The sequence below is a fragment of the Portunus trituberculatus genome, chromosome 17, assembly GCF_017591435.1.
Source record: "Portunus trituberculatus isolate SZX2019 chromosome 17, ASM1759143v1, whole genome shotgun sequence".
Classification (NCBI taxonomy): Eukaryota; Metazoa; Arthropoda; class Malacostraca; order Decapoda; family Portunidae; genus Portunus; species Portunus trituberculatus.
In genome coordinates this window covers 16,647,848-16,670,347 of record NC_059271.1, presented here as the reverse complement: position 1 = coordinate 16,670,347, position 22,500 = coordinate 16,647,848, and the positions used below count along the sequence as shown (strand labels likewise).

The 22,500-nt window shown below is 47.6% G+C and overlaps 1 protein-coding gene across 7 annotated transcripts in view; it reads left to right on the top strand.

The window, feature by feature from the left end:
- Positions 1 to 22,500, top strand: part of LOC123504842 (ankyrin repeat and fibronectin type-III domain-containing protein 1-like) — a 447,143-nt gene that overhangs the window by 375,809 nt on the left and 48,834 nt on the right. For all 7 annotated transcript variants that reach the window (XM_045255727.1, XM_045255726.1, XM_045255724.1 and 4 more), the window contains 2 exons: positions 2,479 to 2,707; positions 10,803 to 11,011. In XM_045255727.1, the coding sequence (XP_045111662.1) occupies positions 2,479 to 2,707; positions 10,803 to 11,011 (438 nt within the window). The remainder of the gene's footprint in view (positions 1 to 2,478; positions 2,708 to 10,802; positions 11,012 to 22,500) is intronic.

The window sequence follows — 22,500 nt, the reverse complement described above, 5'->3', positions numbered from 1 at the left end:
TTTTTTATTTTATTTTATTTTATTTTATTTATTTTTTTTTTTTGCTTTTTTTTTTTTGCTAACACCGCGTAGTATAGTGGTTAGCACGCTCGGCTCACAACCGAGAAGGCCCGGCTTCCAGCCCTGGGCGCGACGAGGCAAATGGGCAAGCCTCTTAATGTTTATGTAGCCCCTGTTCACGTAGCAGGAAGTACGGGATGTAATTCGAGGGATTGTGTCTTCCCTTTCCCGGTGTATGAGCGGGAGAGAAAACTCCTACTAGGTGCGTCCTCCGGGTGGCAGATGGAGGAATACCCTGTAGAAATACAGGACAATCTTGAATAACCAATAAGAGACCGTGGACCAAATCCATGGAAAGGAAGTGGTGACCCTACCACGTATCTAGCCAAGAACAACAATGGGTGTGCCACAAAGAGTGTGGCACTCCATTGTCGCCAACGTCACCTGACATGGCACTGCGGTTGGTTGAACTCTATCGGACCTCTGAGGACTGGCAATTAAGTGGGCTTTTACTTTTATTTTTTGTTGCCCTTGGCCAGTTGTTCCCTCTTACATAAAAAAGAGGATTACACTATCACTGCAATCATGACCACACACTTGAAACCTACAATTTCCACCGCATCCTGTAAAAAAGAAAGAGATAGACGACTGGGTATTTGAAATCAAGTGTCACTGAATATCAAGCTTTCTGTCTACACAGTGACCTCCCTATGAGTCAATACTGAATGCTCCTGATAACTGTCCGTAATTACCTGAACCTTATCACCACGCTATGTCTTTGTAGGGCAGGAGAGGTCGTTCCTGTTGTTTTTTCCTTATCATACGATTGCGAGATTGGTTAATGGCTGCAAAAAGAGCTTAGAGTGTAGAAAGAGTTCACTTCTGTCGTTCATTCATCAGTGTACAACGGAAGAGTGTAGGACAGACAGACCCGAATTTTAGTCCATACACCATACCACTACCACCACCACCACCACCACCACCACCACCACCACCATCAATACTAACTTGGCAATGAACTTACTCTTAACAATGCTCGAAACTTGGAGGAGGTGCACCCCGTCTCAAGGTGTGTGTGTGTGTGTGTGTGTGTGTGTGTGTGTGTGTGTGTGTGTGTGTGTGTGTGTGTGTGTGTGTGTGTGTTATATCAAAGGGAAGCTAAATCTATCGTGAGTTTTTTTGTAAAGCTAGTAGTGGCGGTAGTAGTGTATTGCTTATTGCTTTTGTTTTTGGTTTACCTTTAGTTAGAATAATAGAAAACGTATGGCTATTGTCACCAGCGCCCTTCCTCCCTCCTGGCTCCAAATATAGAAGAACAAGGACAAGCAGAAAAAAAAAGTAGTAGTAGTAGTAGTAGCAGCAGCAGCAGTAATGGCAATAACAATAGCTGTATCATAGTTCAAGTAATTACGTAACCACTATGACAACTGTTCCGTTCACTCTACATCGTCAGCAAATCGCAAATCACACGTTACTCCGCCGATTTACCTTAACTAAGTAACGAACCATCCCCGCATAAGGCGAACCTGTTTACCTGTTCCTCTGCGTAGGCGTCTCTGTGACACGACCCTCACCAAACCACCATTGTCATCATCAAAATCATAGTGACACGATAGTAGCTTGTATCACTATCACTATTATCATCGTGACGCTCATCTTCTGCGTTTATGGAGAAGTGAAGGTGGAATTCGTACATATTAACATAACAAAGTGAAGGGCGGGGAAAAAAAAAAAAACGCTTGTGAACTTAACTTTTGGTCTTCATACATTAATTCTTGTTTTATTTTTGTTTTTGTCTTTTTTTTAAGCGAGATACGTCCAACACAAACATCATTATTATTGTTGATGTTGTTGTTAATGTTGTTGCTGTTTGTTATCAGATGTCAGTGTTGTTGCTGTGTTTGTTGTTGTTTTATTGTTGTCGTCATCGTCGTCGTCGTCATCGTTGTCATGTTCACTGTGGTCTTTCTTGTTGTTGTAATTGTTGGTGTTGGTGTTGACGTGGCTGTTGTCATCATTGTTTCGTGCCACCATGCTGTTGTCTTTGTTGTTTCGTGCCACCATGCTGTTGTCTTTGTTGTTTCGTGCCACCATGCTGTTGTCTTTGTTGTTGTGTTTATCGTTGGTGTTGTCTTTGTTGTTGTGTTTATCGTTGATGTTGTTGGTGTTATCGTCCGTGTCGTCGCTGTCGCCGTTACAGTTGTTGTTATTATTGTTGTTATTGTTGTTGTTGTTGTTATGGCTGTTGCTGTTGTTATGGTGACCGTGTTGGCGTTGCTGTTGTTGGTGTTGTTATGGTTGGTGTTGTTATTGTGGTTGATATTGCTGTTATTGGTGTTGTTATGACTGGCGTCCTTGTTTTTGATATTATTGTTATGGTCAGTGTCGTCGTGGTCGCCATCATCGTCACATCGTCACCGTCGCTATAACCACCACGCCTCCACACGTCCCAAGCTAACTCTCCACTCTCTCCTACAGAGTCTGGCGGAGGTGAGCGGAGCAGCCCAGGTCGCCTCTCCTTGGGGGACGGCGAAGGCCTGGCCATGTCCCCCGGCAGCGGTAGCGGCGGCTCCCCCGGCAGTCTTAAGGTGCCCGGGGCAGTGGCGTCCACAACAGGCGGCCTAGGCAGGATCGCGAGGTTGCTGGTTAAGGATACTTCCCGCAGCGGCGAGGAGTCCTACAGGAGGAGGACGCACTCCCTGGAGAGGTAGGTTAAGAAATTACTCTGGTCTACTTGTGCCTCTAAGGATCTCTACTTGTACTCGCTTATGTTGAGGCCTTACGACAATCTCTCTCTCTCTCTCTCTCTCTCTCTCTCTCTCTCTCTCTCTCTCTCTCTCTCTCTCTCTCTCTCTCTCTCTCTCTCTCTCTCTCTCTCTCTCTCTCTCTCTCTCTCTCTCTCTCTCTCTCTCTCTCTCTCTCTCTCTCTCTCTCTCTCTCTCTCTCTCTCTCTCTCTCTCTCTCTCTCTCTCTCTCTCTCTCTCTCTCTCTCTCTCTCTCTCTCTCTCTCTCTCTCTCTCTCTCTCTCTCTCTCTCTCTCTCTCTCTCTCTCTCTCTCTCTCTCTCTCTCTCTCTCTCTCTCTCTCTCTCTCTCTCTCTCTCTCTCTCTCTCTCTCTCTCTCTCTCTCTCTCTCTCTCTCTCTCTCTCTCTCTCTCTCTCTCTCTCTCTCTCTCTCTCTCTCTCTCTCTCTCTCTCTCTCTCTCTCTCTCTCTCTCTCTCTCTCTCTCTCTCTCTCTCTCTCTCTCTCTCTCTCTCTCTCTCTCTCTCTCTCTCTCTCTCTCTCTCTCTCTCTCTCTCTCTCTCTCTCTCTCTCTCTCTCTCTCTCTCTCTCTCTCTCTCTCTCTCTCTCTCTCTCTCTCTCTCTCTCTCTCTCTCTCTCTCTCTCTCTCTCTCTCTCTCTCTCTCTCTCTCTCTCTCTCTCTCTCTCTCTCTCTCTCTCTCTCTCTCTCTCTCTCTCTCTCTCTCTCTCTCTCTCTCTCTCTCTCTCTCTCTCTCTCTCTCTCTCTCTCTCTCTCTCTCTCTCTCTCTCTCTCTCTCTCTCTCTCTCTCTCTCTCTCTCTCTCTCTCTCTCTCTCTCTCTCCGTCTCATCTCTATTACCAAATCAGTGTTTTCCTCCTTGGCTTGCCTCCTGACTTCTGTCACCTCTCCTCCCCACCATTTTGTCCCTCTCCTGCCGTCACACACACAAGCACACACATGGAAACGTCACTAGACACACGCCAACATAAACATAGTGTGTCGTATCCTTAGACTTTATCGTGACATGTTTCTTCTCTCGGTTTATGTGACGGAAGTGAGTGTCTTTCAAGGGAGATTAGATTTTCTTAATTGTCGTTTCCGCTGCTGTTTCTGTCGCGGATGACGTGCTCCTCTAGTCTGGGAATTTGTGACTTTTATTGGCAGTATAGGCGAAAGAGAGAGAAAGAGAGCTGGAGAGACTGACTGAAAGAAATACAGACCAGAAAGAGATAGAGAAGGAAGCAGAAACGGAGCTGACAAAGGGTTATACTGACGAGAGAGAAGAAGGTTAAGAGAAAGGAAGGAGAGATTAGGAAACTAGAATATAGAACGGACTAAAGAGAAAAGGAATAGGAAAGGGCATACTGGAAACAGACTGTGAGAGAGAGACTTTGAGCAGGAAGGAAAGAATGAGAAGTGATGATTGATTGAGTGCATTTGCGTCCACAATGTCTAGTCTAGAGAGAGAGAGAGAGAGAGAGAGAGAGAGAGAGAGAGAGAGAGAGAGAGAGAGAGAATGTGACCGCGTTTTATCCTGGTCGCCTGGCTCGTCGCCTCCATGCACTTCACCTTTGTCTATTTGTATCACAGGAGGCAAGGAAAAATTCACTCTTATTCTTGCATCGACGAATAGCAGAAGAGAAGCTTTTACCGACAGGCGAGCTGGCTGCATGATACTTTGCGAACCTCTTACAGTGACGAGAATCTAAATGGAATAAAGAATATTGTGCTCGTAAAGTTAATAAAGTTTAGCAAATCGTAAAATGCTTTACAGCGTGAAATGACAGCTGGAAAATTGGCGCGTTCAATCAATGTCTGAAAATAACACAATTAAATAGATGTAAGATTCAAGGACATTTATATCTCTGAATTTCCAAATAGGAAAGATTAGATTTATCATCTTCTAAACGGGAAAATATTAAAATTAAAGTAACGTTGTTAATAATAATAATAATAATGATAATAATAATAATAATAATAATAATAATAATAATGACAATAATAATAATGACATAGTTATATTGTTGATAAACAATAAACTCAATGTAAGACTGGAAAACATTTAATAACTAGAAACTCAGGGAAAATGTTTTGAAGAAAACTTCAACAACTCTGCTGTCCGAAGGTGCACTGAAATTATATAAGACAATTATTACAAAGATCACGTGGTAATTACAACTTGATCTGCTGTTGGCATCATGAAGCCGCAGTGACAAGAAGGCTGAAGGTCTGTGTTGGACGTGGCTCAGGAAGGTCGTTTGTTGTTTCCCGTTAAGGAGAACCCACTGAATCAAACTGACTTTGCAACAGTGTCTCAGATTGCGACATAAAAGCAACATTGCGACATATTCATAGCACAAGCAAACACTGTCATAGTCCGTAGTTGTAGTAGTAGTAGTAGTAATTTCAAAAGTGTGTTTTCATTTTTCTAATTCAGATTTTTTTTTCTTTTTAACTGTACTTTGTATATATCGTCGCCTTCAATGGACTTTTTTTTCCTATAAGTTTTCGATTGCTCTATCTTAGTGAACAACTTAAAAATAAAGCACATGTCTTCACGATACCATCCACCACCGATACACGTTAGCGGAGCAGCACCACCACCACCACCACCATAACAATGAAACAATGACAACAGCTTCACCACAAGGCGGCCTCACCACCACGCACACACTGGCATGCCCTCCTCTCCCCTTATCCCCCCTATCACCAGGCTCTCCTAACTCATCCCTGTGTGCGAATCTTTATTATTTCCCTGGTCCATGTCACTGTGTTCTATAGTAAGCTAAGTTTGAGTCTTCCCTAGTGATTCCATCATCCAGTCAGTCCTGTGAAATCTGTCATAAATAATGTGTCTGTTGTTTTTATGTCCATGACTAAATGTAAGTGTTCCCTTCTGGCCACTCCCTCTTGTTGCTTTTTGTCTAATCCTTACAGCTAGCTAGTTAGGTCTATGAGGATTTTAATATGTATTTTTTCCCTGTTGTGTTTTAAATGGAAGGCGGTTCAGGGCTCGCAAGTGGTATGTTGACCAAGGAGTGTTGTGATGGTGATGACCTGTGTTGTGATATAGTGATACTAGATGTGATGGTGCCCGTGTTGTGACTTATCATGTGTTGTGGTGGTGACATGTTTTGCTGCGATGACCCTGATGGTGTTGGTCAGTGTTGTGACGGTGACCTGCCTGGGTGGAGTTACGTGTGACTGTGTCTGTTTAGTGTTAGTGTCACCGCTAGTGGATGCGTGCACGCGTGACGGGGCTCAGAGGTCCTCGCGTGGGGATGCTCAGGCCTCAGTCACCCCTCACTGAGCCTCTCTTTCGGGGCTGCACGGCATAGCTCGCCAGGGGCTGCGCACGCTTCACGCTGCACTACAGACGAGGGTGGCTTTGGCTTAGAGGCTGTAAAGGGATGGGCTACATAGATGTCGGTTGCGTGGGGAACCCTTCACATCCGTCCCTGGCGGCGGCTCATTAAAAGTGTCTTGTGACGAACGACTCTGAGATTCTCATCAACAGGAAATGTTAATCAACCGGTCATCAAATATAATGGAAGAAAATTAACTCTTCACTCAGATTTTCTCAGGAATTTCGGAAATCGGAACAGAAGTCGCTAAACTATTCATCTAAAACATTATTATTATTATTACCCGACAACGCGTGGCTCTTGATGGCGCGGGACCGCCGACCTTTCCTCCTGACCAAGGAGCAAACATCTTTGACTTCCCGCTGTGACTCACTTTGCGGCTGTTGACCTCACTGGGCAGCGGCGCCCCTAATGGCGGTGATGGTGGGAGGTGCATGCCGGCCCCGGGATTAAGACCTGTCGTGATTCAATCGGTTATTTTCGTGAGGTAGGACTGGACGGGAGTGAGCGAAGCGAGGCAGAGTGGAGTTTAGGAACGGCATGAAACAAGAAAGGCACGAAGTGAGAGTGGAAAGTTTATGAATGAAATTTATTTCAATCGTAAATACGTGTGTGTGTGTGTGTGTGTGTGTGTGTGTGTGTGTGTGTGTGTGTGTGTGTGTGTGTGTGTGTGTGTGTGTGTGTGTGTGTGTCCCAGTCCCCAGTTCACCCACGCACATAAAATATCACTTAATGTCACGCTATTATTACAAGCAATCGCGTGACCAGCTTGGCCACAGAGACACGATATCCTGCAAGTCTATTCCTGGTCGCTCTTGTCTCACGGCTTCGATGTTGTAAAGTTCGTCTTTTCTATCACTTGAGTCAAAACATCCACGCGATAGAAGTCTGCCCAAGAATCTCCCATAATTTTGTTGCGGCTCCCCTGTGCTGGGATGACTATGTACGGGAATACAGTGTGGGGGAAGAGAACGTGAATATTTATTATGCAAAAACTCAGTAATATGAGTATAACTTTAAATCGCACAGGAAGGGAGAGAGAGAGAGAGAGAGAGAGAGAGAGAGAGAGAGAGAGAGAGAGAGAGAGAGAGAGAGAGAGAATGTAAGTAAATGCAATAACAAAATTATCATATTCCGTCATGATTAAATGAAGCACAATTTCCCACGTCTTCTCGCTCTATTAATAGTGATAATAATAATAATAATAATAATAATAATAATAATAATAATAATAATAATGATGATGATAATAATAACCTGCAACATCAGTGGCGCTCACTCGAATGTCATGAAATTTTCTGGCACTGCGCTCGTGTGTGTGTGTGTGTGTGTGTGTGTGGCAGGTAGTGGTGATGGTCATAGTGATGCTGGTCAAGGGTACTTCTAATTTTCTTTGTATCGTGAGCATTAGACTTTTGAAGGACAACTGAAGAGAAAATACCTCGTTTTTAGCTTAGGGTTTCTTTGTGTTCCTTTTTTCCATACATGGTGTCCCGTTAGTGCCTGATTTCGTGTTGTTTTTTTCTAATAGATGCTGCTTTCATGACCCTGATTTGAACCACCGTGTGTTGTTTTTTTTTATGTAAATCAGCTACGTCTTGTATTGTGCACTGAAGTGTGTGTGTGTGTGTGTGTGTGTGTGTGTGTGTGTGTGTGTGTGTGTGTGTGTGTGTGTGTGTGTGTGTGTGTGTTTGATTATTTTTTTTTTTTTTTGTGTGTGTGTGTGTGTGTGTGTGTGTGTGTGTGTGTTTGTAGGTATGAGAAGTTAAACAACTGCTTGCCATCCATCAGTTCGTACTCACCTGTGTGTGTGTGTGTGTGTGTGTGTGTGTGTGTGTGTGTGTGTGTGTGTGTGTGTGTGTACGTAATTCTGTTGTCAACCTTTCAGCTTCTCAGTGTTAACAGGTGATGAGCATAATGTCCCTTCCACCTCCCCTCCTCCCCTCCCTCCTACTACAACAACCTCCATTTACTTACCTCCTGTGTGTTCGCTCCTCGCTGACTCTCCCTCTCTTACCTCCCCTTCTCGACGTCTCACTCCGGCAGACGATCTCTCCGGCTCCGTTTCCACCGCCCGTCCATGCAGGAAACAACGATAAGATTGTTCAGGAAAGATTTCTTGTCGGAATGTTCATGTTGCCCTTACTACGCTGTCTGTCCTTGGCCTCTGCTGATGATGCATGTATTCCTTCCCTCCCTCCCACCTCTTCTCCCTCTCCTCCCTCTCCTCCGTATGGTGAGTTCGGCAGTTACCGTTTCTGTTTCTCTAGTATTTAGATTTCTTCTCCCATGTTGTGTCTTTCATTTTGCTTTCCTCTCTTTTTGTTGTTCTGTGATTTTTTTTCTTTTTTCATCTTTATTGGAGTGTCAAACTTTCACCTCTTCCTCTTCTCTTTTTTTTTTTTTTTTGACAGTCTCTTTTCTCTCTTTACTCATAGACTTCATTGTATTTTGTATTGGTCATTCTCAAATATTCTTGTTTTTCTTTCCTTATATACTTCATTTTTCCTTCATATCTAAACAAGTTTCAGTGGAGCGGTTGTTGATATAAATTAACGTACTTATTTTTAGTCACTGGTCAGCTTTCTTTTGCACGTAAAAGGAATAAAACGTGTATTTCTTTCCCATCTTCCTCTCTGTCTAAGGAAAAGAAACATTCCTACCTTCTTTCCACCTTCCTGTCTGTGTAAGCCTTAAGGTTAGGCTCAGAAGGTGACTGCCCTCGCACCACTACCCGTGTCCCCTATTAAACCCCTAAGAGCTTCCCCCTTAAGACAAATACCGTCACCCTCCCCTCCGCCCCGATACAGCAGGAGTTCGCTTGTATATCAGACTGCATTAACACTCTCACTAACCCCACAGTAAGTCGTACATCCGTGCAGTAACATCCCCCCAGTGGTTTGGCTCCCCATTGAAAGAAGTACGGTATCATCCCTCCCTCCCCGTACTTAGGGTTTTTCACTCTCAGCTCACCTCCTTGTCTCACTCTCGGCTCATCTCCTTGATGCTCTGAAGTGCAGCGGCAGCATAACAGCTTCTCACAGCAGTGTTTGGTTGTCCTGCTTGCCTGTTTCCCCTCCACTCCTTTAAAGCCTTCTCCTCTCCCAGTCCTCGTCTCTCCTCCGCCTCCAGTCACGTGTTGGTGTTGTCCTGTTGGTGTGTTTTACTCCCGATTGTTCCTCCTCCTCCCTCTTGTCCCTCCCTCCCTCCCTCCATTCATCCATCAACCTTTGTTGTCTTGACGTGCTGAAAATGTTTTATATCAGTTGATTTTATATTTTCTCCTGTTATGTCTATGTCTTTATTATCTGTCACTTCTCTTACCTTCTATCTCTTTATCTCTGTCTGGTAACGGTGTGGTGATACTTGTTTATGAATGAGTTTCGTTTCTGAATATATTTTTCCATGATTTTTTCAACTTCCATAACATTTTCAGACAATTTTTTTTTTTTTTAAATGTTATGTTGCATGTAAAGGTGATGAATTTGTTAAATTTCTTTTAGTCTTCCTCTTGAACGGCACCGTTTTCTTTTCCAACTCGTTTTCCTTCTCGTCGAGTGTGGCTCTCTGCCTCACTCTACCATGTCCAGGCAGGGTTTCCTCAGCGGCTCCTCAGGTCCCTTCACCCCGCCACATGACTGCTGATCGCATCCCCTAGGTTGTTGGTGCATCTGTCATTAAGCTTAAGGATCCAGTATTCGTTGGCCAGTCGTAATGAATCAATACATTAATCACCTCAGAATTGTAAACCCTTTAAAACTGCATGTCAGTGACCGCACCCATACATTACTTGTCCCTACCTGGTGGTTGGACCTCTACCTTACAGTGGTGTGTTCATGTGCATCTATCCACATTAAAAGTATTGTTTGTTTTTTCCCCTTAAATACGTAAGTTTGTTGATGTTGTAATGGAATTGTCATCTCATACTTTTAAGATGAATCCTAAATTTATTAACAGACAATCAGTTTTCCCCTCCCCATTAGTAAATACACACACACACACACACACACACACACACACACACACACACACACAGACCTCGCTGGCTCAGTGGACACGTCCTTGGCAAGCTGAGACTGAACCCTTTCTTAGTTTGCTGAACACTTTCACTGAAGAGCGAGTGTTTATTGTCCTCCTTGAGCAAGAGGATGATGTTTTGTGAAAGTTGTCAACCTCACCCTTAGATCGGACTACATCAGCTCTGAGTAACCTCTGGGAGGGTGACGGTTGGCGCTCACCTGCCCACCACGTGATGTTCAAGACACTGGGGAATTACAAAGAAAATGTCTAACAAGTGTTTTTTTTTTCTCTGACTTCATTTCGCCTTTTCTGTATGCACCTGTGTGTGTACGCGTGTGTGCATGCACTTGCCTTCTCTCTTCTCTGTCGTCTTATTCATCTTGTCACCATTATCTGTTGTCACTTGTCATCACAACCATCACCATCATCACCACCACCATCGTTATCAGCCAGATAGGCCATCTGACGTCACACCTGAACACCACACAGGTAAGCCACACCTGCCTCCTCCTCCCCCATTCCCCTAGCCTCTGATAGCTTGTGTTAGTTCCCTTCACACACCCCCCTCAACTGGGGTCCCTTCCTCCCCTTGCTTGTGTTGGGGACCCTCGCGTCACTGGAAACCTGCACATGTAACTTTGCGATAACCTTCTTCTCCCCTCCTTCCTTCCTGCAGCAAGAACGGGGTGCCTCCTCTGCGGCGCGCCACCAGTATAGACTCCCTGGTGGATGCCAGTGTGGTGAGCGCCTCCAGCAGCAGCCACGCCAAGACCTCGGTGCTCAACATGACTAAGTCCAACGGCCACCTCCGCTCCTATCTGCCAGTGTCCCCGGCCCTCTACAAGCGCCCGAGTTTCAAGTTCGACAAAACCTCAACTTCTACAGGTAAGGCAGTGATCTTTCCATGGGTGCGCGTCCTGGTGGTTTTTGAGGCTCCCTTGTGGCCGAGACTGCAACGCAGGACACACTTGAATAAATTATTGTCCACACTTTCTCATTTCATAGCCAGAAATTCGTGAAAAAAAGACATTGTACTTTTAATTTTCCTCTACAGTTAGCTCATCAATAGCACTATAATTGATATCTGCCATATTATTAACTTTCTTCATACAAGTCACGGTTACGTAAAGAAGGATGCTAATTTCGTGTATGGGTGTGACAGTAAGTTGTGTTATATGAGTTGGTCTAACATGCTGTGACTGGCTAAGGGTCTGTATAGGTGAAGATAGTAATGTAGTGTGGGAGGAGGATGGTGTGGTGAAATAGTGTAGGGAGTGAGTAACTGGAGCGTGGTGTGAAGTAGACAGTGAGGGATTTCTATTCGCTGGCCCTTCAGTGATTACTTTTTTTAAACAGTAGCAGATTATATAATGTAAAGGTAGAGGATCTTGTGTCACGTAGAGAGTGGTGTGGTGATGTGAGGGTTTATGTGTTGTAGAGGGAGGAGATAGTATTGTTTTGTGTTGTTATGTCATAGGGGGTTGGTAAAGATGATGTTTTATAGAGATAGAGATACTTGTTATGTGAAGGGTGGTGTGTTATAGGATCCGGTAAAGACGATATGGTATAGATAGAAAAATGGTATTATTGTGTGCAGGCTGGTGTGTTATAGGTGAACTGTTGTAATGTAATGTAGAGGGCGGGTCTTGCATGCAGAGGTGGTGTGGTGTGTCTTGGGAGTTGGTAGTGGTGGGGACAGACGTGGTGTGGGGATGCTGCATGTTCCAGGAGTCACTGACATGGACACATTACTGGACACACTGATATGGAAGGGACGAAAATGCGAGTCACCTTATTATCTGCAGTATCGACATGCCGCTCTCACGGTTGCTGGGCGGCGGGCATGGGAGGTAGGCTGTAGGGAGGAGTTGAAAAAAGGGATCATTGAGGTACCTTGTATTAGAATTATCAGTAGTTACAGTGCCACACGTTTTTTCTTGCCTAGGACGAACTTTGTAGAGGTGCAGTAGTTTATGCACATACCATTTTCCTGGCTCGTTTCGTCACCCTATAATATTATACATTGAAACCTCGACATATTACACAGGCTCTTTCGTCACCCCATCCGCTGAGAGTTCGTCATATTATACAGGGTCTTCTATCTGGTCATCAGAATCTTTATCGTTGCACAGGCTCTTCCACCATCCATTGAAAGCCAATTACTGAGCTCCTTTAAGGCTGCTCTGTTCCTCTCCCCAGACCATCGATATTTTAATTAGTGACCATTAGTGTCCAATGTTATTAAACTTCCTGATAAAGCCATTGTGTTTCCTTGCGTGGTTTAGTCGATTCATTACTTCATTGCCAAGTGAGTCTACATAGCTTTCAGTAAACCAACAGAAATAGACGTGTTTATTTCATTACCGTCTATGTTTTATCGTTATAGTGCTGTCCAGTCTCCCTCGTCAGAGATTGATGTTTATATTAATTGACGTTGCCTCATCACTAACCTTCCCCTTCCGATAACGGGGACTCTTCTTCCTCCTCTCCTGCCCCACCCCAACCCGACACCACCACGTAATCCCTGCGGGGTGGGTGTGGGGAGGTGCTGGGGGGGTCAATAGGGAAAGAACCGACCAATATCGCTAGTCACTTTAGAGGCGACCCTTCATCCCCCGCTGCGTCCTGCCAGTCTAGTCCTTTCCGTCACTGCCTGGAGACGTCCGCTCCTAGCTTCACCTCAGCCTCGAGGCGCCCGTTCCTCGCCACACCTCAGCCTCGAGACGCCCGTTCCTTTCTACAATTCAGTCTCGAGACGCCCGTTCCTCTCCACACCTCAGCCTCGAGACGCCCGTTCCTCACCACACTTCAGCCTCGAGACGCCCGTTCCTCTCCACACCTCAGCCTCGAGACGCCCGTTCCTTTCTACAATTCAGTCTCGAGACGCCCGTTCCTCTCCACACCTCAGTCTCGAGACGCCCGTTCCTCGTCACACCTCAGCCTTGAGACGCCCGTTCCTCGTCACACCTCAGCCTTGAGACGCCCGTTCCTCACCACACCTCAGCCTCGAGACGCCCGTTCCTCACCACACCTCAGCCTCGAGACGCCCGTTCCTCACCAAACCTCAGCCTCGAGACGCCCGTTCCTCACCAAACCTCAGCCTTGAGACACCCGTTCCTCACCACACCTCAGCCTCGAGACGCCCGTTCCTCACCACACCTCAGCCTCGAGACGCCCGTTCCTCTCCACGCCTCAGCCTCGAGATGCCTGTTCCTCGCCACACTTCAGCCTTAAGACGTCCATTTCCTGTGCCAGATAGTGAATAAGACCCAAAAGGGAGACCATTTCAAGGTTCGTGCTTGTTGAAAAGGTTAAATGTTGAGGCAGCGTCGTCAGAAGAGCCAGGCAACACCTCCCGGGTCGCCGGCGTCTCCCTCTAAGCGTTCGGTGTGTGCCATGATATTCTCCTTCCTGCGCAGCTACTTGTGTCCTGCCGAGGTGGGCTCCATGAGATTTGTCCTGCTGTACGTTAATTTCATCTACGCCGTTTTGCTTATCGCCGTGGTCATCTATATCGGCCTCAAGTACCGCCAGACCACTCCGCCTCCCGCCACAGAGGTCGACTTCTTCTATGACCCCATGAACTAAGGGACTTGCTGCTTCTTTCCCTGAGGATTCCAAAAACTTGTAAAGCTCTTTGGAATACTTGTGAGGAATAGCAGGAGGCAGGAAAACGTAACAGATTCTAGACAGTGATCAGTACTTTGTAAGGAAGTCTGGCACCAACAAACACATGACTATTTCATCACATCTTTTTACACGTTGATCTCTTTCTATGTGTGTATAGTGGAACGAACTGCAAACCTCGTCGTGATTTTGAAACTGACACCAAACTGTTACAGCACTTCTGCACCATGGCCTCCCGCACGCGTTCTCTCCTCCAGATGGAGTTCACGCCTCCCTCAGGCCTGTGTAACGAGCTGCTGTTGTTGGTCGTCCTCTTGTTAAGCTTCGTACTGTGTCTCTTTACAATGTGGAACCTCACGCACACCGCCATCACGCTTATCCTCAAAGCCCCGACTGAGGCGCTCCTCCCAAAGGATATCTGGAATCCTTCCTATAATTCAATTCCTGTGTCCTTTATCCAAGACTCCACGACTTGTGTTTACGGCAGAACATTGCTGCATGGACCTGCTCATCGTGGCTGGGCGAATTGCACCGACTGGCAGGTGTCGGTTTGCCCTGCTCCCAGGCCAGTGCCAAAATTAGTCCTACTCAGATAATAGTATATACTAGGAGCTTGGATACCATTCGTAATGCAAGACGTCTTTCTTTCACAAGACATCCGTGAGCAGTCATGATTCCTCGCCATCAAAGAGTCTCAGCACTGCACAACGCAAAGGCATCAGTCGCTCCATTTGCAAAGTGCTGCAACCCAGAACATCCTTTGTCAGGAGGTCCAAGTCCATACACTCGTGTTTACCAAGGGTGGCGGTACACGAGGCTGGCAGCACACTCCCTAAACACCACACACACACACACACACACACACACACACACACACACACACACACACACACACACACACACACACACACACACACACACAGAGGAGGTAATCAGAGCGCACAACTCCACTTTCTTTCCCTGCAGGCCACGGGAGGATGACCACAGACGCGCATATTTTCTGTTCAGGAATGCCCGCCGCCGCCTGTCTTCATCTCCTCCAGACGCTCGGGCAGAGGTGCATTGTGGCCTCCATGACCGCCGCTGCCTGGATGACATAACTGTCCCTTTAACTCGGAGGGCGTGAGAGTTCGCGTTGTGAACAGTGAAAGGGGCGGCAGCAGAGAGGAAAAGGTGCACAGAGCTTCCTGCCGCGTTATCGCTGTTGTGGTTGTCCACGGAGGTTCCTCACTTCACGTGAAAACCTCGGGGCTGGAATAGATGAACCTCACACCTCCTGCCCTGCGTCACGCCCGTCACAGTGTTGCATCTCGAGCCACGTGGATTCGATGGGAAAGGCGCTTTTTGTTGCGGTGTAGACACAAAGGATTAGAAATTGAAAGACTGGTAACACTGAAAAAAAAAAAAAAACGGCGTGGTCAGTGCGTGTCGGGCCAGGCGGGGTGCAGATGTATGATGCTTCCTCACGTGAGAGAAGTTTTGTCCCCTGTCCCTCGCCCCGTGCCCTATTTCCCACTACGATACGATAAGGCTACAGTAAGGGCGAGGAGAGGGTGTGGATTGAGCTCAGGGCAAATGATAATGGTGTGGCAGGCGGCAAATATGGCGGGTCTGCTCGCATGTGGCAAGCGACGAGTTAGCGTAGTGAGAAGAGAAAGACGGTACAGTTGTAGCGTAGCCAGTGCAGGGGGAGGGCGCAGGTAAACATGACCTCCTTTGTTACACTCGACACAAGGGCCTAGACGTGGAACTCGGTCCTAAATCACATCAAGAAGAACCAGTGAAGCCACAGAGGCGCGCTTGTGATGTGTGGAGTGTGAGGCGTGGGCGTGGGGATATCGCACCCGTGGAAGTGGATTATGTGCAGGGTGCTGGTGACCGCTGCCTCCTCAACAGGTTGCTGGTGGAGTGTGGATGAGCTTTTCGGCAGCGGCGGTGAGCCACGGCCTCTCCCTTCCAGGCGGTTCTCACTTAAGGAAATATTAGCACCGAGGTGCCCTGGAATTACCCCGCTGCCCTCAGAGCCTTGGCTTGGCCGGCGCTTGTAGCCATGACACTGCCGCCCTGTGTGAGTGTCCTGCTGACCTGACTGAGAAGTGCAGTGAGGAACGAGCGGCCAGGAGGAGGATGGTCACTCGGCGGTCAGGGCGAGGAGACTTGGGCGATGCCTGAGGTAGTTATCCGGAGCGTGGGCGGAGGGCAGTACACCGGCAGCAACCAGCAGGGTTCGGCGCCCTAAACCTGCTGCTACTGAGGGTGTGAGGCGCGGCTGCGAGTACATACGTGTAGCTCTTATGGGCGTGAATCTAGACCCTCCCCCCTTCAAGCCTGGGTGTCCCGCCAGCCCCACGCGGCGAGGTAAGTCACGTCAAAACAATAGGTGACCGTGCCCTATTCTGTCTTACTTAGTCTTCTACGAGTTGCCCTGGGGGAAACTCTTTCTTACCGCGGTACTTAGTGAGAAAGTTCTTCTAGTGTCTCTGCATCACGGCTGTCAGTAGCTGTGAGGGAAGGAGAGGGGGCGTCTGTTGTGAGTGCAATGCATGCAGCCTGCAGGGAGAGAGTCGTCCGCTGGTGTGTGTGTGTGTGTGTGTGTGTGTGTGTGTGTGTGTGTGTGTGTTGCGGTGGTGAATGAAGGAGGATCCGAGAGGGGCCTTTGGGTACTTCGAGGTAATAAATTATCCAGTCAATCATTGCCGCCCCCCCACCGCTCTCTCTCTCTCTCTCTCTCTCTCTCTCTCTCTCTCTCTCTCTCTCTCTCTCTCTCTCTCTCTCTCTCTCTCTCTCTCTCACCCGGAACATATCTACTGAAGTCGCCAAGGGTTTTGGGAGTTGCTTGAAGACCTCAGGTGCCCTTGTCCTTGGTGCCGTCCTTGTATTGCCTCACTCACACACACAAAAGAACACAAGTGAATTATAAACAGCACAAGTAACACCACTTCTTGGCTCTCTGATCATTTAGAAGTAGTATTAGTGATGGTTCAGGAGTGTGTCTAGTTAGGTCTTCTAAGGTGACTGTGGGAATGACCAGAGGAGCCACACACACCGAGTTACTTTAGACACTGGTATGGATTTCCTCGTGGGCTAGAGTGAAAGGATGAATCTTTACCTCATGCTCTCTGGACAGGGCGAGGACCTCCATACAAGCCAGTGGTGATAACCCAGGTATTTCCTCGACGCAGGGTCGTGGCCGGCTGGTGCAGGCCGCCGGTCAAGTCTGCCTGCTACTGGTGTGCACAGTCGCTGGCAGACCGAATTTGGTTTATTCATTTCCAGTTTTGTGAGTCACTGCTGGTCACTCTCACCCGTGACCCCACCCCTGCCTGCCCCACCTCCCCCAAACCCTGCCCTGCCATGGTCTGCCTTCATTATCCGCTCATAAGGCGAAAGAAAACCCTGGTTGCTCCAAGCAGGGTTAAGCCAACAATCTGTAGGATCTGGCAGGTGGCTTGGTGCTCGTGGTGTTGTCCTCAGCCTCTACTTTTTTTTTTTTATTATTGTTCCTTTAAATGGTCTTGAAATATTTTTTACTTCACTATACGAAGAGTCATGAGTCGCTAATGTGAGGCCACAGTCGCGAGGAGAAGCAGTCAGCTCACAGCAGGTGTTTTTTCTCCACACCAGCAGGAGACTGCATGGCCAAGGCCCTCAAACAAACTCCCCCAAAAAAGCATCAAATGCCACTGGCAAAAAAAGAAAGCAAGACTGGATCAGTAACATCCATAAACATGTGCCGTGGTTGTCTTTATTCTGAGATGAGTGTGCATAATATATTCAGTACAGTATATTTTGTTTATTTGTTATCTCAACTATCAAAACTTTCTCTCCTCCTTTTCAAGTCTCTTATCACAGCAATGACCACTGAAGAAAGCGAGAGGGGAGAGAGAGAGAGAGTGGCAAGCGAGAGTACATAATAGAAACTGATCACCAGTAACTTTGTGGGTTCTGTTCATGTCAATAGATATGCTAATGGTGGACCAACTCGCCCAAGGGGTGAAAACAAGATGGAAAACCTTGATACAGGAACACAGAGGGGCGCACGCGTGTGTGAGAGGGTTGGTTGGCTGGCAGAGGGAGGCTGGTAGAGGCACAGGAACCTGTCTTGACTCCTCACTGACTCCGGGACGACCACAGCCACCAAACTAGGAAATGTGGTCGCCTCGTCCCCAGCCGTGGCGGAGTGTCCTGCGCGGGATGGTTGCGGCGGTCACGCTGGATCACTAACGGGGGTGACAGGTTTATGGGTGGCGGTGGGTGGCGGCCTGCTTGTGCCCCGACCTGCCTGGTAAGACACGGAAAAGTGAGCCTAAGAAGACACTCGCTACCTGTCTCGGGGATCAGCTTTGCTAGTGACTTACCTGTTTTTGGCCTCACCTGTTCGCTTATAGTCTTAACACTTGTAGCAGCTTCCTTGTTCCTCCCAAACACCCGTGGCGCACAGAGGCCACCAGGTTAAACCCGTGCAACGCGGACACACGCAAAAAAAAACGTATTAATTTAAAACTTGATTTCTCTGCATCTGTCGAGAGCAATGAGCATCGTTGTCACTTTGGTGTGTGTGTGTGTGTGTGTGTGTGTGTGTGTGTGTGTGTGTGTGTGTGTGTGTGTATGTGTGTGTGTGTTAATCATTGCCTAAACATCCTTGCATTGCTCCATACTAATATATACTCGTTCTAAATTACGTTAACGTGAAATGTGCATTTTTTCTCTTTTGTTTTATTTTCCATAATCTAATATTTCCATGGACCATCTTTCTCCTTGGCTACGATCTGTGTCTTACAAAAAACTTCTAAGACACTCATGCTCACAATCCATTCCTTTTGATAAGAGACAGATAATATTGATAAAAAGCGACGTCAGTGCAGCGATAGCGTCCTTCAGAACAAAAAGCGTGGGAGCAGCAGCGGCGGCGGCGCGAATCTGTGGCATACGGAAGGGATGGAAGAAGGAAGTGGCGGGATGTGTACGGCTGCTGCTGGGTAGGATGTGGGTGGGTGGATGGGTGGTTTCCTGCATAAGGATGTGACGCAACGCCAGGATCAGTTTCCAGAGCGTTGAGCCCTTCCTTCCTCCCCCCATCGCACCGCCACTCACCAAGGGCGCAGGGGTTGGCTGGGCGAGGAAGTAGTGTCAACAGAGCGTCACTGGAGTCTTAAGTTTGTGGCGGCGGCAGCGGTGAGGTTGTCCTGACCAGCAGCGTGAAGATTTTACGATTTTTGCCTCACTTTCATATTTTTTTCTTTAGCATCAGCTGTCACTGCTCTCACATCTCCACTCAGGTGAGAGACAGTGTGGTTACGTTACACCTGGCGAAACGGAGAATTAGATAACATTGCTGCACGTGTGAGAAAATCCCTGACCTGGTCTGCGCCCCTCTGTGTGTGTGCGTGTGTATGTGTGTAGATACGTACGTATATACTAACCATGCATAGGTTCGAGTTTAGAGCTCTGAGTATGCATAAGCACGTTCGTGCATACCAGTATAGACATTGTAAGGAAGGGAGACCCGTGTGTGTGTGTGTGTGTGTGTGTGTGTGTGTGTGTGTGTGTGTGTGTGTAATGCACAGCTAGGGTTTCTCTCCTCAAAGGGATCAAGAGAGAGAGAGAGAGAGAGAGAGAGAGAGAGAGAGAGAGAGAGAGAGAGAGAGAGAGAGAGCGCTTAGATAATAGGCTGGTAACATAACACGCAGACCTTCCTTTGCCTCTCACCCTTCCACCTCCAGTCTATGCCCATTCTTGCCTCCGAGCCCCCTGCCCGCCCTGGCCGCTTCTTCTTCACCTGTGTAACGTAGCTTGACAGAGGGCGCTGTGCTTGCGGCCACACGAGGGAGATTAATGCTTAGCAACACCACTCTTTGTCTCTCTTAAGACTCGACAAAAGTGGAGGCGGCAAGTGCCGAACATGCGCTTAAGAGAAAGAGTAAAGAAGAGCGCACAGCCACGCTCACAGAGATTCACTTTTTGTGTCACTGTGGAGAGGATCTTGTCTCCAGCCACACTTCACAATCCACTAACTCGAGCCTCCATCAGCCGGTTGCGCTCAGGGAGGGTGCGAGTGTCTCGGCCATGCCCACCACCCACCACCCCTTCCGTCGGCTCGGTGGGTTACGGTCTTTCTTCTGTCAGACAGCTACGTAGAGAGCCATGAGGCCACCTTATTAAGCTCAAGGTCTAAAAAATTAGTTTGTGTCCTCCACGGTGGCTTGTGAAGTGTGTGCCTGGGCCTCACACTCGCCGCATGAGAGAGTACCTGTGTGGCGGGTCGGGTGTGTGAGCCGCGGGGCTGAGAACAGGCTTCCCGTGGACATTTGGACTCGCCCCACAACCATGGCTCACTGAGTCACCTGTGCTTGGTGGCGGCATAAGGCACACCCTCCTCTCTTCTCAGGAGTTACCGGCAGTTTTCTGCAAACTTTTGCCCTAATGTATACTTTCTCTTAACTTTATGTGAGCTGTAAATTATCGTTGAAGGCTTGATGTACAAAGTAGCCCGCTTATTTGAGAATGTATATATTTAGTCTTACTTTTTTTTTCCGACGCTATTTTCCAAATTTTCATAGGCGTTGTAATATTATAAAGCAGAGATAAAGTAAAAGAAAAATACAACGCGAGGTTGTGTAGTCAGCAAGTTTGAGTCTCACGAGTGAAGGATGCACGGTGACACGGTGATATGCGGTGTGGCGGGGCCATGTGTGGGAACCTTAGTAGTTATTAGGGAGGCGTGTGGTGACGGTGAGTCAGGCAAGTGTGAGGGAAGGCAACGCCCACACCCTTTGGACACGGCCTCCCGCAGGAAGGAAAGGCAGGCAGGCACACGGCCATCCGCACGCCAGTAGTTGTGGAGGAGTTCTGTTTGCAGCGAGGAAGTTAGGTTAGGTCAGGTTAGGTTAAGTCTGCAGCAAGGAAATTTACCTGCATTGCATTTGAAAATGTTTAACAGTTCTTGAGAGTGAAGTGAGGAAGCACAAATATGTTATCAAAAGCAGAACATCAGGCGTTTTGCAAACCTACGAGCTTTTGGCTTTCATTATACCTGACAGGAGAAGCTAAGGTGCGGCACGCCCGGAACCAAACGACATGGCATGGGATGATGAGTGAAGGAAGGTGTTGTTATCCTCGATCATTGAAAAGCAAGAAAGTTTGCCTTGTCCCTTATGCATAATGTTTGCAGGCAGGTAACCCTACACCAGGACGGCGCCGCGAGGGCAGAGCGCGAGTGTTGTGCCAAGCAGAAGATTTACAAATTGCTGCAATTAGTTCATGTCAAAGTTTAGTTGGTGCCCCGCTAGGCTCTAGTCCTGCGGGGCGCCTCGGCAGAGAAGAGCTGCCACTCCTTCCTGTCTTTTCATTATCCAGCCTGCGCCGCCATTCGATGCAGACAGTAATTATTTCTTTCGCCGCTGCGTGTCGGCTTTATTTTGTCACGAGAGTTGAGACACGCTGTGCTCATTTTCAACCATCCTCCCGCACTCCTTAATCCTTTTTTTCCCGAGGGACCGCCCTTTGCCAAACCCTGAGCCGCGTGCCGCTCTGCCGGGAGGAGGAGAGAGTGAGGCAAAAAAGCTTAGCTCGTAAAATCTTTCTAATCTACGAGGCGCCATCCTCTTCTTGCCCTGTACTCCTCGTCCCTCCAGGCTGACGGAGCAGCATCCCCAGCCAGGACGAAGAGTCCTGCACCAAGAGGGGTCCGGGGGCCTTCAATCGGCTCAGCTGTAGACTACTTGAGCTCACGTGATGGAAAACAGCAACAGTCATATTTCGTCTTCCACACCGTTGTGCTGTATAATGCACACAACGTCTGTTGGATACGCGACCGCTGTGTCCGCTACTCACAACACCTGCCTGAGACTTCCGCCTGCCCTCTGTCCCCTCAACTGTTATCCTCTCTGCTCATCCTCTTCACGCAGAGTAACGCCTCATGTCTTCCCTTATTTAACCAGCTGTGTCCACTTTAGCTGGCTGGACTTGTCGATGGCGAGATTAAGGAATTATCATGCAATTACTTCTTGAAGACTTGCGTTGAAGTTAATGAAAGAAATGGGAAACAACGTTAGTATTTGTTTGTTGCTTCCCATAACGCGACAACCGTTTTTCAATGTATGCTTTCCCCAGTGGTCTGCTCTGCTCACTGTCTCACTTCATTGCCGTTTTCTAATTCTCATCTATTTATCCGTTTGTTACTTATGACAAAGTTTCCTATATTGGGAGACTTTTTGTTTAGTAGGACTACTGCAGCTCTCAAATTATTTCCTGAGATATAGGTAATCCATTAACGTTTAGTTTTCTTTTAATTTGTTTCATTGATTTTTCATTTACGAATTCCTGTCTTGAGTCAGGTAACATACGCAGTACTTGCCGTGCACTGGATGCTTGGCAGTACAGTGCGTGTGGGCAGGTGTGAGTGTGTAGGAGGAAAGAGGAAGACAGGTGAGACAGCAGCTGTCTATCCTACCCGTCTTCCCTCGCTCACCGTCCCTCCGCCAGGCAAAGGTCACAGTAGTGGTTTAACGATCTCCAGTACAGGCGAAAGGTCGACGGATTACGGCCAGCAGATACAGGTTCAGCTCGGGCCTCGTGTGTATCAGTGAGCGGGGGTGCTGGGAACCGAGCCGCCGCCGCCACCTGCTTCTAACACTGACTCGTATCACGACTGTAATTGAAATTTTCCTGTAACAAAGAACAGCAGTTCCCGACGAACATGTTGAAAGAACTATACATGCGTGAACTACTTATGGACCAAAACTTTT